Genomic DNA, 17,961 nt, shown 5'->3' on the forward strand with positions numbered 1-17,961 from the left:
AGAGAATAGTCTGTGTTCTCATGTGGTTTTATGAGCACAGCACTAGAGGCAGCCTGTCAGCAATGTCATGTTCAGGAATAATCACATACTGATTGCAAATCTTATGGGAAAGCTGAGTGTGAGTGTTAAGTGTGCATTTTGGGTTACGACCAATGTATTCAGCAGTTATTTTTTTATTGCTCTAAGTTAGGAGTAGGTGAATTTATGTTAAATTGTTTTATTTCACTTGCAAATGATTTAACGTGGAATGTTTTAATTTAATGTGATTTCTAAAGTACATATGTTGAATAATGAGGGAATGAGTGAAGTGCAGTCAGCCTCCTGTGGCACTGCTTCCTGAACCCACTGTTGCAGAGCTACAAATCAAACCACGCCACCACCAAGACGATTAAGGATCTTTTTTTAGATTTTTTGTAGAACATGTTTCTTTCGCTTCACTGAGTCTGCTTGCTTGCTCTCCAAATAATGTGGATTTTATGTTGATATCCTAGTTGGTTTTCAGTTCACAGACACTAAATCCCCAGGACACCTTGAAGTTATTCATTGTTTCAAAAAATTAACCAATGTATCCTGTAACACAGTCAAGAGCTTGAGTTGTTTTTCTTATTAATCTAAGTTACGGGTATATGATGGTGTAATAATCCACAGTTTTGGTCAAATTGGCTACACAGTGCTCCCTAACCTGTGTGCCACTTGATGAAGGCCCGGATTTCCCCCAGGGTCTGGCACCAGTAACATTTGCTCTCTGCAGTGACTTCCCTTGTGTGCTCCTAGCCTGTTTCTTGGATTACATTTGCCATGGTGTGTTTTGGTTTTATTAAGTCTGCATGTGGATTCTCAATTTATGCTTCTCATCCATCCATCTTCCTCTGGTTATCCAATCATAAACAGAAGAAGATGGATGGTCATAGAGGTTATTAGAAAGAAATATATTTTCACTGGTCTGATAGTTTAACAAAGGACATAAAAAGGACACTTGAAGTGTATTCTTTTTCCCCTGTCACTCACCTCTCCCACACAACTGTGAGCGCATCTCTGAACACCTGACTAACTAGGACTTCAGGATTATTATATTTCTTCTGTGTCAGACTCTACATTTTGTGCATCTCTCAACCTAAATGAATACCATCCTTAAGATGATAAAGAGATGTTTCCACCTTTGCTTCACAGATACACATTTTTGGGTTGTCAACAAAAATCCTCAGGAAAAAACTTTGTTTTGTTTTACATTTTTGAACAGTTAACCAATGCAGCCACTTTCCCTAAAATTTAACATTACCAAAGTCATTTACTGCACAACCCTTGAGTTATCGCAACACAACCTATTATTTATTCAGGCTTTGCTTACAGTAAGCATCCTATATTTATTCAAATAAAGGTAACCCGTGAGAATTATTGTGTTTGACTCAGAGCACGCTAAATTATGACAGTCACTCAGCTGAGCAAGCATGCAGGGACGTCTGTTCCTCCTGATTCTGATAGGTAAGCAGATCAGATCTACAGGCATGTTTTTTTAGTCTCTCTGTGTTAACTCAGTACCTCACCTCTTTCACAATGACCGTGAAGATGAAGGCTTCGTTAAGGCTTTAACTCACTGCAGAGCCTGAGTTTGATCAGTTCAGAAAAATAATAGTTAAAAAAAGCTTTAAAAAGTGTTTGTTTGCCATGTCTTTAGTTTTATTCACACGCACACACACACGCGCGCGCGCGCACGCACACACACACAACAGAATAATAAAGTCATCACAGTTTAGCAAAAACACTAAATGCAATTTTCTTTTATAAATGTGGCCTGAAATGGAACTTCATCTGTGCAAAAAAGAAAGAAAGAAAGAAAGACAAAAAATCGTATGCTGAAGCACAAAAGAGGAGGAAAGTTTTCCTCAAACTACATACTGAGTAGAGTAATTACCCCTTTTTTTCAGTATTTCCTAGAGCGATATTTGAGGCTATTGTTGGATTTAATTTCTTTAAATAATACAGTTCTCCGGTGAGGAAGGAGGAAATGATGCCGTTCACGGCTGGTGACGTCTAAGAAGCTGAGACAGTATGAGCTGGGCTGCCGAGCCTCTGACTGCTGCAAGCTTTCGCTCCAGGTGTGAGTTTCTTTAGTCTTTGTAGTTCACATTATGGGGGACATTTACAAGTATCCCGTTTTCTTCGAGTGTTCCAATCTGAGCGCAGAGCAAAAGAAGAGGATAGAAAACTATTTCCATATTCGTCGCAAATCGGGCGGCGGTGAGTGCGGCTCGGTGACGGACGTAAACGACAAAGTTTACAGCGTCGCGTTTAAGGAGCGAGATGGTAAGTCAAGTGAACTGATTTGAATAAGAGTCTTTTTTGATCTCTTAATGTGAAAACTATTTTGATCGCATGAAAATGAAAGTATGGAAAGTGAAAGTAAGCATGAAAACAGTTTATATTCATTGATTATGGCCCATCATTGTTTGTATGTTTTAATGAATGTAAACAGTTTGAATACGACCGAGTATTTTTACTGTGTATTTATTTTTTAAAGCACATAAAAAGTATCCGTCACTGCGTCACTGTGGCCATTTAGAAAAACAAGAGAACATGGTTTCACTTTCACTCTTTTTGTTTAGGGCGAGTGTGTCACAAACCAGTAAGACGTCATCATCGCTTGTTATATTGAAAGAAAAAACATCCAAAAAGATGAAGTATTAGAATAATTACAACTAAAACTCCAAGAAAGAACATTAGCCTACTAAAAAACATTCAAACAAACAAGCTGTCGTTCTAATTAAAAGTAAAGGAGATGTGGTACGGGCCATACAACAACCACTGGGCAAGCTTCTCCGGGGAAAGGAAGGAAACGGCACACCACGTGATCTGGGGACTTATCCTGCTGATGCTGATGCCAAGGGTCAAAAAAACAGATCATTGAAATCCTCATGACTGAGAAGCTGAAACTTCTTATTTTTTAGCTCTACACTGCAGAATAACTGAAATTATTATGAAGCATCATGTTTTCTCCATTGTGAATATGCAATATCATTCCTGTTATAAAGGTAGTGAAATAGAAGCATGCAGTGGCACCCTGCTCTTTACTGTACTCAAGTCAAGTGAAAATCCTTAAACCTGAAAGGTTTATGTGCAGTAACAAAAGCAAATGTCACCGCCTGTCTGTGCTAATCACGTTTATACACATAGCTTCACCTGTAACAGGAAGAGTGAGTCTGTTAGCATGCCACTGACTGGGTATCTCATGTTAACACACATTTCATATGCAATCAAAATGTAGCGGTAAACAATAATTAAATAAAAGCTGGGCTTTAAAGACAATGTCTTCTTTTCTGTTTCAGCTCAACAAAGAGTCCTGCAAAAATCTCAGCATGAGTTCAACTTTCCAGATTGTACTCTGGTTCTGACTGTGAGAGACAGCCCAGGACCTCCTGTCGCTTCTCCCACATCCCCCTCGTCTCCAGGCCAGCCAGTTAGCCCCAAACTGGATGTAACCTCTTCACAGGTCAGCTCTGTAACGTGTTATTGCTCTGTAAAGGCAACGCTATATAACTCAAAACGAAGAAAAAAAGAGAGTGATCAATTCTTTTTGTTGGTTAGACACTGAAAAAGTTTGTTTGTTGATTGAAAAAGACGACCCAGCTGTATGTAAAAACAAAATGATGCAGAGGTTAAGCATAGATAAGCAACATTACCTTGTTATTTATCTTGTTGCAAGTTCAGCAAATGTTTTTGCATTTTTACCTAAAAAAAAAACTTGTATTGCAAGAATGGAACAAAGACATCCAGAAGCAAGTGTGAAAAGAGGACTTATGAAGACGGAGTCACAGAAACGAAGACCATATAAATATATATACACACAAAGGAGTGACATTCCACAGGGGAAAAACATTTTGGGTGTTGCAGGTAAAAACAGAAAGCAAATCAGCCACAGACAGGCAAAGGAAGAGTTATTGTCATAATAAACTGAGAACAAAGAAAACAATCAATGAACTCTGAAAAGAAAACATAAAGTAACACTATTGTAATGGATTGGAATTACATATCACCCCAAGCAACCATTGTGAAAGAGCAGAAGATGGTTTAGTGTATTTTTCCAGTCTTGAAAACCTCAAATAATATTAATCTTTAAGACTTAAACAAATTAAAACTCTTAATGAAGGTAAAATGTGGAAATGTATCTTTTTCATTGTTAACAGCTGTTATTTGGCATATCTTTCTGCAGAATCAGTCATCTCCTGCATCAAGCCTGACAGTCAGTGGTGAAGAATACGAACCATCTATTGATAGCTATCTCCTCCGTTACTTAAGTGAATGTCCAAAGGCTGGGAAAGAACTGGAGACAGAGCTTTTCTCTGTGGGCTGCAGTGCTCAGCTTTTCCCAGATAAGATTTTAGTTAGAAGAGATCAACCATGTGCTGCAGATGTTAACTGGAAAGCTGAGGTAGACAAAGTTTTTGATGGCTACCTGTCCCACTATGAGGTGAATGCTCGCAATGTCAAAGCTTTGCTCCAGTCCTTGAACTCTCCAAAGACAACGGATGAGGTGAAGGTGTACAGCGAGCCTGGGTTGACAGTGGTGGTTGGGAAACAGTCTAAGGTGAACGCCAAGTTATTGGAAGTCAAGAGCATAAGAGGTAAACTTGGATCAGCATCAGGTGTGAGTGAGAAGCAAAACAGTATTCGTCGACTGGGTGAGGCCAAACTCCGTCTCCTCTGGAGAGAGATTGAGCAAGGTTTGGGAGAACATTTTCCAGAGGTGAAAGCCACACAGGGTGAAGAAGGTCAGCTGACTTTGGCAGGTTCTGTGGAGGAGATTCTTGAGGCTGGACAACTAGTATCTGATAAGGAGAAATTGGTGTTAGAGCGCACAGTTTCTGACAAGAGCCCATATTTTTTCAGCTTCCTCAGAAAGGTATATGGAGGGCCAAGGGTGCTAGGGGATTTTTTAGGTGTCGGTGACAAGGTGGAAATAGAGTTAAGAGACACAGAGCTACTTTTCTTTGCACTCTCGGCTGGTAAACTGGATGATGCGGAAAAAAAACTGAAAGAAAAATTCAAGGATGTCAGGTTTGAAGTTCCGAACTGCTCTATTGTGCCACTGGAGCTTCGGGAAAAACTTAATTCCAAGACAAATAAGATGAATCAAGGGCAGTGTAGGGCTCAAGTTGTGTTTACCTCAGACAGCATTGTGTACTTGGTGGGCCACAGCAATGAGGTTGAAGAGCTGAGCGACATTGTCACACAGTTTATTTTGGACCAGGCAAGTGTAGAAGGACGCGTCCCTCTCCCTTTCCCAGAGTTGCTAGAACTCTTACCAGACCTGTTGCAGCTGTTTAAGTGTGACTCTTCAGAGGTTACCTTACATCCTTTAACATCTTCCTCTAGACCAGTGGTGCTACTGGAAGGCCCATCTGGAAAAGTGACTGAGTTTAGGAATAAGCTGGGTCCACTTCTTCAGTCCCTTGTTAGGGACAGAGTCAGCATTAGCATGCCAGGGGCAGCAAGGTTTTTTGAAGGTCTCGCTGGAAGAAACACTCTCCTAAGTGTTGGTCAATCCTACAAGTGTCTCATACAGCTTGAAGAACAGAATCATGTTAGTAGACAAAATTCAGGAGTTACCAAATACAACCTTTGCGATGGGCTCCAGGTGTTGGTCTGTCAGGGTGACATCACCACACAACGGGCTGATGCCCTGGTGAATGCTGCTAATGAAGATCTGGATCATGGTGGTGGTGTGGCTGCCGCATTGAGTAAGGCAGGTGGTCCTCAGGTGCAGATAGAGTGCAGAGCCATGGTGAAGCAAACTGGAAAAATCCCTACAGGTGATGTGGTAGTGACCACCGGCGGAAACCTGAAATGCAAGAAACTGCTGCATGCAGTTGGGCCTGTTAATGGAAAATGTGGTGGCAAAGAGAGAATGCTACTGGAAAAGACTGTCAGCTCTGCTCTGAATTCAGCAGAAATGATGAAGCTTACATCCATAGCCATGCCCTGTATCAGCTCAGGATTGTTCTGTGTTCCTCTTACTGTGTGCGCTGAGGCTATTGCAACTGCTGTTAAAGAGTTTGGCAGTCAGGGAGGTCGAAGTCTGAGCAAAATCATCCTGATAGATAAGAAAGGAGAGGTGGTGAGGGCCATGCGGGATGCGTGTGACAGAATTCTTCGAGGGACAAGTACCGAACTCCAGCCAAATGCATCTGGCCCAAATACAGCGGGACAAGCCACTGCTGGTGCTACTGGGTGCTGCGTCCAAGTGGAGATCGTTCAGGGAACACTAGAGAACCAACAGGTAAAATACCAGTGAGCCACAATTGAATATTTCTATATACAGGTTGAATATACAGTTCTGCAGTAGTACTAGGGGTTTATTTACACCTACATAGATCAGCTAATATTAGCCATTTGCTGAAATGCTGGTCTCAGCATTAGTAAAGACTAATATGACATGAAAATTTGAAAAGTAAACAAGAGATGAGAGAAACAGCCTTACACCACATTACGAGTGTTAATGTTGCAAAGCTGGGCCACCAGAAGGCACTATGTAATGTCCCTGTTGCCTAAATGTGTGTGGAGCATCACAAATATAACCAGCTGATCCATGTAGAGTTGTGAAGCAGAATAAAGCAAGATTATCAGTAAACTGCATTGTCATTATCTTTTATTAAGGACTCAGAAATAACTACACATTAACCAATGTCATGGAAATTTGTAGATGTTTCGTGTATGAAAGGAAGAAGTTATTGGCTGATTTATTAGATTTTTAAATCACCTGACATGATGATTAAGATCTGTAAATATGGATAATATTTTATTTTGATTTTTAAGGTTGATGTCCTCGTATCTCCTATGGTTGCCCATGATCCTGTCTCTTCCCGTGTTGGAAGTGTGCTGTCCAATGTGATTGGCCCTCAGATGATTGCAAAGTTTCATCAGGAAGCAGGAGGTGCGACACTGCCTGGTGAAATAGTGTTGGTGGAGAACTTACCTCCTCTGCAATGCAAAGCAGTGGCCTTCCTCAACCTAATTTCCTGGGACAACAATCAAAATGGAACAGCAGTCCAGGTAAATTAAGAGGGAATTCTATGTGCTGTTATAGGTTTTTGCGAATCAGATTTACAACCCTTATAATAAATTAATCTTGCAGGTGCTGAGACAGGGCATCAGAAAAATTCTGGCATCCTGTCAGATCAGAGGTTTTAGTTCAGTGGCCTTTCCTGTGCTCGGGACTGGTGCTGTCCTACAATTTCCTCACAGCGTGGCATCCAGGGTTCTTCTGGAGGAGGTTGGTGAATTTGAAAAGAACAGAATCAACAGTCCACCTTTCCTGGTCCGCATTGTGATTCATCCTGGTGACAAAGATTCAAGCAAGGTAAAGGTCATTTAATTACAGTCCTTTGTTTAAAAAAAATGTTTAGCCACTAAATGTGTTGGTCAATGGAGATTTTTTCACTACAAAGAGGACATAGAACTGACTTAAAAAAAAGAGCATCACTTTGTTTTTATCTGCAGGCCTTCCAGTCTGTGCAGGGAAATTTGCATCTCAGAGGATTCACAAGTGATATTAACCCAGATCAAGGTTGGGATATTTTCATTTTTAATTTAAAAATAATTAAAAATATGGGTAAATTTCTTTTTTAGGAATTAAACGAACTTATCCTAAAGGCCACATTAATTATCTGATGCCACCGAGGCAGGAAAACACCACAGAGGTTCACAAATAGCACATTTGAAAGACGATATACTGTGTAAAGCTAATAGTCTTAAAATAAAGTGTAACACATTTAACATAAAAGTTAACTCAATGATAAATTGGTAAAGCAACACTACTAAATTCAAAATGTTAATCCTGATTTCTAATATTTCTTTTTGTTTTCTTTGGGAGGGTGAACAAATGATAAAAAGTCACTACTAATAAAGGAGTGTATTTTGATTTTCAGATGACTCTAGTTAAGAGTATTTATTCCCACAGTTTTTTAATAACTTTTTAAAACGTATTCAATTCTTGAAATAATATATATATTTATATATGTGTATATATATATATATATATGTATATATATATATATATATATATATATATATGTGTGTGTATATATATATATATATATATATATATATAATTTATTTAGTTATTTACAATTTTTTATCAGAAAGCAGCATGTTGTTTACTGCTTTATAAAGAATTTGTGAAAATTGTGACTATTTGCTGTATCATATTTAACCGTGACTCTTTCTTATTTCTGTGATTTCAGAGTCCTTTTACCGCCATGTCTCTGTGTCTGATCATGAGGTCACAGCCATGGTGGGTGGAGTCAAAATTCAGATGCTCCGTGGAGACATCTTAAATGGGGGCACCGATGTCATTGTCAATACTACTGATTTCTCTCACTCTTCTGGTATAGTCTAAATGTTTTATTTATTAATGAACATAAAATGTGAAAACAGGACCACAAGAGTATTGTCTTTATTTAGTTTGAACTGAAAATGACTCTAGGTTTGTACCTAACCGTGTGTGCAGGTGTTTCCAAAGCCATTGTGACTGCAGCAGGGCCATCAGTCCAAGCAGAGTTAGCTCAAAGTAAGTCTTAGGAATAACACTAAACACACAACATTTTAGAGATTTGTGTTTTTGATTAATTAATCTTTCTTTCTTTCTTTCTTTCTGCATTGCATGCTGGGAGTTTGGTGGTGGAGCATGGCGTGAGTAGGATAGAGAGACTGAGAGCCGTTGTTTGTTTTTTGTTTTTCTCTTTGGGTCACGTTTCTATTATTATATAGTGTGACTGTTTTCTCTGTTAATTACTGTTTTGCGTCTGTGGATTTGGGTTAGAAGTGATGGTTTCTTGGGGGCCTTCGTGCCAACTCCGCAGGGATGGCGTCCTCAGGGACGCCGTCCCTGTCTTTGAGACACGGAGTGAGAGTGGTGCCACAGCCCAGCACGTCGGTGGAGCAGGTGCTGTTGGTGGTTGGTGTCAAAGTGGGGCATGGTAACATTGCGTACGCCTCCCGTATGAATAAAGGAGTTGTTGTTTTTGTTAAGCCACCTGATTTAGTTTTGTCACTTATTGAAAGTGGGATTTCAATAAACGATGAGTTTTTTCAGGTTTCCCCCTTGGCGGCGCTGTCCACACGGATTACACTGTTTGGAGTTCCGCCCTTTATATCTAATGAAGCCCTGGCACAGGACACTTCGGAAGAATGGCCAGTGGATTCAAGACTGTGAGTTTGGGGTGTAAGGACTCTAAGCTTGCGCACGTTCAGTCTCTGCGTAGACAGGTGTTTATGTATCTGGACTCCCCAACTCAGTCACTGGATGGCTCTTTTCGTGTTAAACATGAGGAAGGATATTATATGGTGTATGCAAGTTTGGGTGTGATGAAATGCTTTGAGTGTGGAGATGTGGGCCACAAAAAGATCGTTTGCCCACACAGGCAGCAGGAGGCTGAAGCGGCTACAACAGCGGCCGCCGTGGTGGCTGCTGGACGTGGAGGCGGAAACAGGCAGGTAGTGCTGCCTAGCACCGCTGTCCCTGTGCCGGTAGAATCGAAAGCTTCTGTTAACGTTTCAGGTGAGATGGAAAATGACGTGAATGGTAGGTGCAAGTGAGTCTGTTGATGAATCTGTTGTGCAGAAAGTGGAGTCTAGGGCCGGGGTTGGATGTGCGACAGCCGTCAGTGGTGACGCTCACGGCGTGTCAGCTGGCACTTGCAGCTCTGAGTTGGAGGGTTTGCCTCAGCCTAGTTGCAGTTTGGCTGCAAAGGCCGGACTGGTTTCTGTGGCTATAATGGGGTCCCAAGTGAGTCAGGAAAACTTACAAGATGATTGCGAGACTGTGGAAGAAGCTGAACAGGTTGGATTGGGGAGAATTGTAGAGGGACAATCTACGACACAGGCTGGTTGCCATGGTGACAGTGTGACCACCATGGAGTGCAATTATGAATCGGATTCCGATTGTTTTTCTGTTGCGGAAAGTGTTTCCCAAACTGAAAATTTGTATTCCTTAGAAGAAATTAACTCATTCTTGGACGATAGTTATGGGAGATCAGTTTTGGTAACGGACTATTTTCCTGACGTTGACAAGTTTATTCAGTCTGTGAAGACGATACAGAAAGTTGTTGGTGTGGATCTCCTGGATGAGAAGAAGCGATATCGTTTAAGGAAACATGTTACTAATTTAAGACGGGGGAAGAGAGCGGCTAAAACTAATTTGAGGAAAAAATAAGATCTCTCTATTAATAACAGGATGGTCAGACATCACTTGGTGTTTCTTATATACTTTTTCTTCTTCACTGGTTTTCTTCCTTCTCTCAATATGGCAAATCTAAGGGTGGCCTCTTTGAATATGAATGGGGGGAGGGATGCACGAAAGAGAGCTTTGATTACTGAAATTATTACACAGAAGAAGCTAGATGTATTTTTTTTTTTTTTACAAGAAACCCATAGTGATAATGTTATTGAAATAGAATGGGGGTTAGGCTGGACGGGGCAATGCATATTTAGTCATGGAACTAATTGCTGTGCAGGTGTCGGGATCTTATTTTCGCCAACTCTAGACATTCAAATTTTGGCAAGTAGTGAATGTATTAATGGCAGGATTTTACACGTAAAGGCAGAAATTCAGGGTGTTGTCATTCATTTTATTAATGTGTATGCATCAAATTATGGTCCAGAACGGAAACATCAATTTAAAATGTTGGAAGGCAAGTTAAGTGTTATAGATTCCAGTGAATGTATTATTTTGGGTGGAGACTGGAATTGCTGTGTTGATTGTACGCTGGACAGAACTGGCGAGGAAACGCATTTTGAGTCTTCTAACTTCTTGTCTCATGTTTTGACCAAGATGGACCTATTTGATGTGTGGAGAAGAAATAATCCAATGAGTAGACAGTATACCTGGGTCAGAATAGCGGAGGGTAGATGCCATGCAGCTAGGTTGGACAGGTTTTATTTGTCTGGGTCTTATAGCGCTTGTGTTGTGAATTGCCACATTGTTCCTGTTGGGTTTACAGATCACCACATGATTTTAATGGAACTGATTCTTACTTTTACAGGGACACAGAAATCTTTTTGGCATTTTAACACTAAACTGTTACATGACTTTACTTTTTGTGAAAATTTTAAATTGTTTTGGGCATTCTGGAGATCAAAGAAACATGAGTTTCCATCTCTGATTGGGTGGTGGGAGGTGGGTAAAGCCCAAATTAGGAATTTCTGCCAGCAATTTACTTCTAAATCCACTGACAACATTAGGAGGGTGATTCAGCAACTGGAACAGGAAATAACAGACTTGAAGAGTGTTTCTGTTAGTCAGCATAATCAGCAGGATTTGCTGTATCATAAAAGGATGGAGTTACATACTCTTCTTCAGGAGAGGGTTAAAGGGGCTCTGATTCGTGCTCAGTTTACAAAGCTTAGAGATATGGACGCACCAACGACATTCTTTTTTAATTTGGAGAAGTCAGTCGCACGGAGGAGACAGATGGTCTGCCTTCGTCTGCAAAACGACCGAGTTACAATGGAACCAGCTGAGATGAGAAGACTTGCAAGGGAGTTTTATGCTAATCTCTTTCCTAAAGCTACCTGTGATGAAGCAGTGGTAGCAGAACTCCTCCAAGGGCTTCCTCACCTCACTTCAGAGGATCAGGAAACTTTAAACGCAAAGTTGACGTTGGAGGAACTTACAACGGCGGTTACACAGATGGCATCAGGGAGATCTTCAGGAATAGATGGTTTACCTGCAGATTTTTTTAAACATTTCTGGAATGTATTGGGGAATGATCTTCTGGATGTGTTTAATGATTCCTTTGTTAGGGGTACACTTCCAGCGTCTTGTCAGCAGGGCGTACTCTCTCTGCTGCCTAAAAAGGGGGACCTTGCCTTGTTAAAAAACTGGAGACCAGTGACTCTTTTATGTACGGACTATAAAATTCTTTCAAAGGTGTTATCCAACAGGCTGAAACGTTTTATTGACGTTCTGATTCTGGTGGATCAGTCTTACTGTGTTCCAGACAGATCTATGTTGGACAACTTATTTCTTATGAGAGATGTTTTTGCTGTCTGTGAGTTATATGACCTAAATGTGGGGGTTATCTCTATTGATCAGGAGAAGGCGTTTGATCGTGTGGATCATACTTTTCTTTTTTCGACTTTGCAAGCATTTGGTGTGGGAAATGTTTTTCTTACTTGGGTGAAATTACTTTATGCCAATGCTAGTTGTGTAGTGAAGGTGGCAGGTGGGTTGAGTGACCCTGTATCAGTTCATAGAGGTATTAGGCAGGGTTGTCCTATTTCAGGTCAGCTATATAGTTTAGCAATTGAACCTCTTTCATTTAGATTGAGAGCAAAATTAAAAGGTTTTACCCTACCGGGTATGGGTCACAGTTCTTCAGTAGTTGTTTCTGCTTATGCTGATGATGTTAATGTCTTTATTAGTGATCAACATGATGTGAATGAACTGAGTGGGAGCTTAACTATGTATGAAAAGGCTTCTTCGGCCAAAGTTAACTGGGAAAAAAGCGAGGCCTTATTGGTGGGTAAATGGTGCGTGGAGCGCAGTCCAACCCTGCCAGGGAATTTGTGCTGGGGAAGGAATGGTATTAAGACACTGGGACTTTTTATAGGTAATGACCAATTTCAGAGGAAGAACTGGGAGGGTGTACAGGAAAAAGTTGAGTCTAAGTTGTCTAAATGGATATAGTTGCTACCCCAGCTGTCATATAGGGGTAGGGCTCTGATTGCCAATAATCTGGTTGCCTCGTCCCTGTGGCACAAGCTTGTGGTGTTGGTTCCACCTGCTGGGCTGGTTAAAGATGTTCAGCATCTCATTGTGGATTTTTTCTGGTCCGGGCAGCATTGGCTTAAGGCATCTGTACTCTTTCTTCCCGTGTCAGAGGGAGGTCAAGGACTTGTGGATATCATGGCCAAGACCACTGCCTTCAGGTTACAAACCGCTCAGAAGCTGCTTTATGGACGTAGTTACTGTTGGCTGCCCTTGGCTCTGCTGCTTCTCCGGAAAGCTGGATATCCTGGACTGGATAAGCATCTGTTTTTGCTTAAAACAGCAGAGCTTGAGATGATGGGTTTATCGCCTTTTTATCGTTTAGTGTTGGATGCTTGGAAACTGCTGAAGATTTTCCATGACCCTGACCCTAGACCTGGCCTGTGGCTTTTTGAGGAACCATTGTTTCACAATGACTTTTTTGTACGGGGTTGTTTGCTGTCATCACCTACAATAAGGACCAAGTTCATTCAAGCTGGGATTGTGAAACTGGGTCACCTCGCAAGACTATCGATAGAAAGGCTGTGCAACCTTACTAACATCAAGTCCACCAGGATCTTAAAGAGGATCCTTGATGAGGTCTGGGAGTCCTTACCCGTGTCACTGAAAGTATTTGCTGGACACTGCAATCTGGCTGACCAGTGGCGTAATGGATATGAGTACGTGTTTCCAGTACTTTCAGCTGCGCCAGCTTTTGATGGCTGGCATGAGGAGGATGGACTGCTTCTCTCTTTGAGAACACTGGTGTTGGGTGTTTTCAGTTCATGTGGGAAGAAGCACCTGTATCAAAGTTGTGTTAAGATGCTGAACTTGTGCTCACTAGCAGGGGTCAGGGAGTCAAGGTGGACTCAGGTTTTTGGTTCAGACCTTGCCCCGAAGGGCAGATGGAGGGTCCTGTATAAGCCGCCCGTTGAGAAACGGGTGGGTGACCTCCAGTGGAGGATTATACATGGATTGATAGCTACGAACAGACACAGAGCTCACTTTGACCCAAGTACTAGGGGTGGATGTCTGTTTTGTGAACAACAGGAGTCGCTGGAACACTTGTTTTTGTCCTGTGCAAGGTTAAAAAGCCTGTTTAGTTTATTGCAGGAATGGGTGGAAGCCCTGGGTGAGCATTTTTCTATGGCTGTTTTTGTTTTTAGTCTTAAGTACAGAGCTTCTAAAAAGAAGGCTCATGTCTTAATCAATTTCCTTCTTGGTATGGCTAAGTTAGCAATTTGGAAAACAAGGAAGAATAAAATGCTTGGACAGGGTTGGACTGATGCAGCACTTAGGTTTAAGTTTAAGGATGGTGCACTTGTTTTGCGTTTTTAGAGTACTATTATTATTCAGTGTATTTGTTTTGCTACCTACACATGGACCTAAGTGTGTGTGGGTTTGGGTGTTTTTATTGTGATGTTTCCTTTGATTTTGTGAGTGTTTGTTTGTATTATTGAATTGTGATATGAATAAATGCGCTTGTTAAAGGTCTTTCTTTCTTTCATAAGGAATTCCTTCAGACTGGATGATCACCACAGGGCCTGGAATGCTGGGATGTAAGGAAATCATCCACGCTGGCTTTAACTGTGATCCTCAGTTGATTCGCAAGTACTGCAAAAAGATACTGGTGCACTGTGAGAACAAAGGCTACAACTCGGTGTCTTTCCCAGCCATCAATACTGGTTAGTACTCTGTACCTGTGTGTTTGCTGATATATGTACATGAGTTTGCAAGTTGTTGTGTTTTTTTCTGCATCTTATTTGCAGCAAATTAGTGTGCACTGAAAAAATGTAGAGCAAAAACTATAATCAATTATTGTAACATTGTATAATGCACATTATTTTCTCAAAAACTGTCTTATATCCTATCAGGAGCGGGGGGTATGCCCTGTGATAAAGCTTGTAAAGCCATGCTGGATGGGATGGCTTCAGCTATTGCAAAGATAAGACCAAGTTCTCTGTCACTCATTCGCATTGTCATCATGGAACAACCAGTCTTCCAGGCTTTCAGGTTTGAAATAAATCATCTTCACAACATGAGAGTGCATTATACCATAAGCATTGCTTTCCCCATCAGATTTCATCATTTAAATCACCTGCTCTGTGTTTGCAGAAAAGAGCTGGAGAATCGCTTTGGACAAATAACTCCTTGCCATATCGGTCTGAGAGGTTTGTTGTAATTTAAAATTTTGAAAAGTTTCCTTCTGCACTCCCCTTGAACATTAATAAGTTTAGGTTTCTTTGTTAAACCAGGACTCTAATGAAAAATTAAAAACTATTCAATGAGCATTAGAAATCTTTGACAATTGTCAGTTAGTAAACATTAACTGACAATTAGTCCTGTCAGCAGTTTTCATGAATCTAGTACATCTCGGAAACTTTCTAAAGAAATGCATGTAATAAGTATTCAAGTTCAAATGCTATTTTTTTTTCAGATGTGAGAATAACTCAAGTAATATTCCTGTGATTCATAGCGAGCTAATGTCATAGGTTGTATATAAAAGTTGGACTTAGTTATTTTGACTGTGTTCCAGACTCAGCCTCAATGTTAGTGTTTTGGCACTGTCCATGTTGGGTTTAGGAGCCAATAATGACCATATTTAGCTCAGAGGTTAAGTAATAAGTATACTTATGAAGTAATTAATGTTAAGTACCAGGATAAGAAATACTAGAATTTCACCCACTGAAATCTTGAAATAGCTCTACAGCTACCACACAGCAATTCACACGATTTGTCAAAGAATTCCACCAAAAGAAGCCACCATGACAGGGATGAAGACCCAGTTCAGAGACTTAAGCTGGTGGTGATGAACCCTTGTAGACAGAACTGTAGACAAAGTTGCCACAATCTACAGACGTTTCTGGTATTAAACAGCATTACTGTAGCCTGCTAGCTTGCACACATTAGCAAAAGAAAACATTAGCATTAGTAACCTGTGCTTTAGGAATATTGAAAATTTAAAGCAACTTCACAGCAGTCTATCTACCTTATTTCATCCTGAACCACAGTCACAATATGTGTAATAGTGACACTAGAGCAGAAGCTGATACTCACTAGGCATTTTCCACAGCCCATTTATTTCCTTTTTTTTTTTTTTTTGGCTTTTTCTAGAAAAAGCCAAACAGAAGCTCAAGAAGTGGCAAAAGAAACATTCAAAATTCTTCCCTTCAATGGCACCACAAGAAAAAACCTTTGCCTCTAAACCTCAGCCAGCTATGATACGTGTAATAAGCTGTGATCCATACATCACCAAGACCATCCAAAGTGAGCTGGAGGGGATCCTGCAGAAGCACCTGATAAAGAGGGAAGTAGACATGCAGGAATTTTCAGCGCTTGAGCCCATGGAGCTCGAGGCAGTGCAGGCAAAAATCAAAGTCCTAGGAATAAGCCTGGAGCACAAGAAACATCAACATAGCAAGAGCAGCCCTGGAAATACAGTTGGACCTGAAGCTAGAGATCAGATGGGGTCAGGAAAGGACGTCTATGTGCTGGAAGGCCTAAAAGAGGACATTCTGAGTGTCACTGAGCTCATAGGCAGAGCAACCCAAGAAGCACTTTATAAAAACTTTCAAGATAAAGAAGAAGCAATAACAGCTCTAAATGTGCAGTGGTCTTTGAAGGACGTAAATGGAGCCTGGCAGGAGGTGAGTCTGCGTGACAACTACATGTTGGAGTACGCTCAAACGCAGAACAAAATCTTTGTTGACATAGATGCGCCAGATGGCTCAAGAGTGACCGTAAACCTGAAGACAAAAGAAGCCACAAATGGGGTGACAGGAATGACATACAAGCTAAAAAGGATCGAGTCTGGAGGTATATCACGTTTTCTAGTTTCTCTTTGATTTTTTTGTTTTGTTTTTTATTTTAACCATAGTCACCTGTGTTAAGACCATTCCCTTTTGTGATGTAGAAACTTTGCCTCACTACTTATTTCAGGAAAGTATCTTGCCTTAACCATATGATTAATTTGTTTGGTTTTTACTTTAGCATTGGAGATGCCAATTAAATGGGATCCTATGAAGGAAGAAATGTTCATGAAGGTAGAACTGCAGCCTACCTCACAGGAATACCGGGAAATAGCCCAGGGTTTCCTGAAAACAGCCAAATTCAACATTTGCAAAGTGAGTATTCTTACAGGAAATCATGCTTGCTATGGATATTTTAACATAAAACGCACCGTACAGAAGGTAGTTGACTAATTCGTTTTCTGACCTCAGATTGAGCGTGTGCAAAACTTCTACCTGTGGAACGCCTACAGTGTGTGTAAGGAGCGTATACTTGCCAAGAATGGACCAGCAGAGCTAGGTGAGAAGACTCTCTACCACGGCACATCAGCAGAGTCATGCCAATGCATTGAACGGGACCGATTTGACAGGGGTTATGCAGGAAAAAATGGTAAGGCATCTTTTATAATATGTCATTTAAATCCCTCAGCAAGAAAGAAAATACTCCTAAAATGTATCCTAATTTTTGTTGGGTTTTTTGTGTGATTTCATTACAGCTGCAAGGTATGGAAAAGGAGTTTACTTTGCTGTCAATGCAGCATATTCAGCTAATGGATTTTCCCCAGCAGACAAATCAGGCTTAAAGAGGTTGTATGTTGTTCGTGTCCTGACTGGCCGTTACACGGTCGGTAAGAGCAGCATGATTTCACCTCCTCCTCGAGGCTCAGATCCCACTGACTGCTACGACAGTCTGGTGGACAACCAGCAGCAGCCCAACATGTTTGTGATCTTCCATGATGACCAGGCCTACCCAGAATACCTCATTACCTTCAAGTGAGAAAGACTGAGAGAAGTCATGCATCAACACTGTGGGGTCAAAGAAATGTACTATAGTGTAAATGTTTCTACTCTGAATTAATGTTAGATCTCGTTATTTAGATTTTGTCTTGAGCGATGTATTCCTGTAATACAGATGCATGTTAAAGTATATCAAAACCAAGTAGTTATTTAAAGTGGATAAGACTTCATCTCAGCTAACTGTGCGTATTTGAGAGATTTTTAAGAACGGTTGCGAGTCATAACTTTGCCTCATTTGCCCCTAACAGCCATTAAGTTTCTACATTACGTAGTTCTTGTGATATGAAAAATAACTCCCTCTTCTTTTGTTCTTTTTTTAATACAAATTTTCTTGAATAGAACTGGAATCATTTATTTTAAATAAAATACAAAGTTCTAAGATTTAAGATTATTTATGTTTCGCATTTCCCACAA

The 17,961-nt window shown here is 40.7% G+C and overlaps 1 protein-coding gene across 1 annotated transcript; it reads left to right on the forward strand.

The window, feature by feature from the left end:
• Positions 1-2,017: 2,017 nt before the first annotated feature.
• LOC100710171 (poly [ADP-ribose] polymerase 14) lies at positions 2,018-17,933 on the forward strand. The gene is made up of 15 exons (XM_013277269.3): positions 2,018-2,304; positions 3,324-3,487; positions 4,208-6,274; positions 6,811-7,047; positions 7,130-7,354; positions 7,495-7,561; positions 8,238-8,381; positions 8,504-8,563; positions 14,254-14,427; positions 14,617-14,755; positions 14,858-14,913; positions 15,857-16,558; positions 16,733-16,866; positions 16,963-17,140; positions 17,247-17,933. Exons 1-15 carry the CDS (start codon positions 2,130-2,132, stop codon positions 17,525-17,527), a joined length of 4,803 nt encoding a protein of 1,600 aa, XP_013132723.1. The 5' UTR covers positions 2,018-2,129; the 3' UTR covers positions 17,528-17,933.
• The last annotated feature ends 28 nt before the right edge of the window (positions 17,934-17,961 follow it).

Source organism: Oreochromis niloticus, linkage group LG3, assembly GCF_001858045.2.
Source record: "Oreochromis niloticus isolate F11D_XX linkage group LG3, O_niloticus_UMD_NMBU, whole genome shotgun sequence".
Lineage (NCBI taxonomy): Eukaryota > Metazoa > Chordata > Actinopteri > Cichliformes > Cichlidae > Oreochromis > Oreochromis niloticus.

What these genes read in the sequence shown, in the direction of transcription:
- LOC100710171 (XM_013277269.3), top strand. Translation starts at nt 2,130, where the DNA reads ATGGGGGACATTTACAAGTATCCCGTTTTCTTCGAGTGTTCCAATCTG. An exon ending in TGGATGTAACCTCTTCACAG is followed by an intron (nt 3,488 to 4,207) that starts GTCAGCTCTGTA and finishes ATCTTTCTGCAG; the next exon opens with AATCAGTCATCTCCTGCATC. An exon ending in TTGCCATATCGGTCTGAGAG is followed by an intron (nt 14,914 to 15,856) that starts GTTTGTTGTAAT and finishes GGCTTTTTCTAG; the next exon opens with AAAAAGCCAAACAGAAGCTC.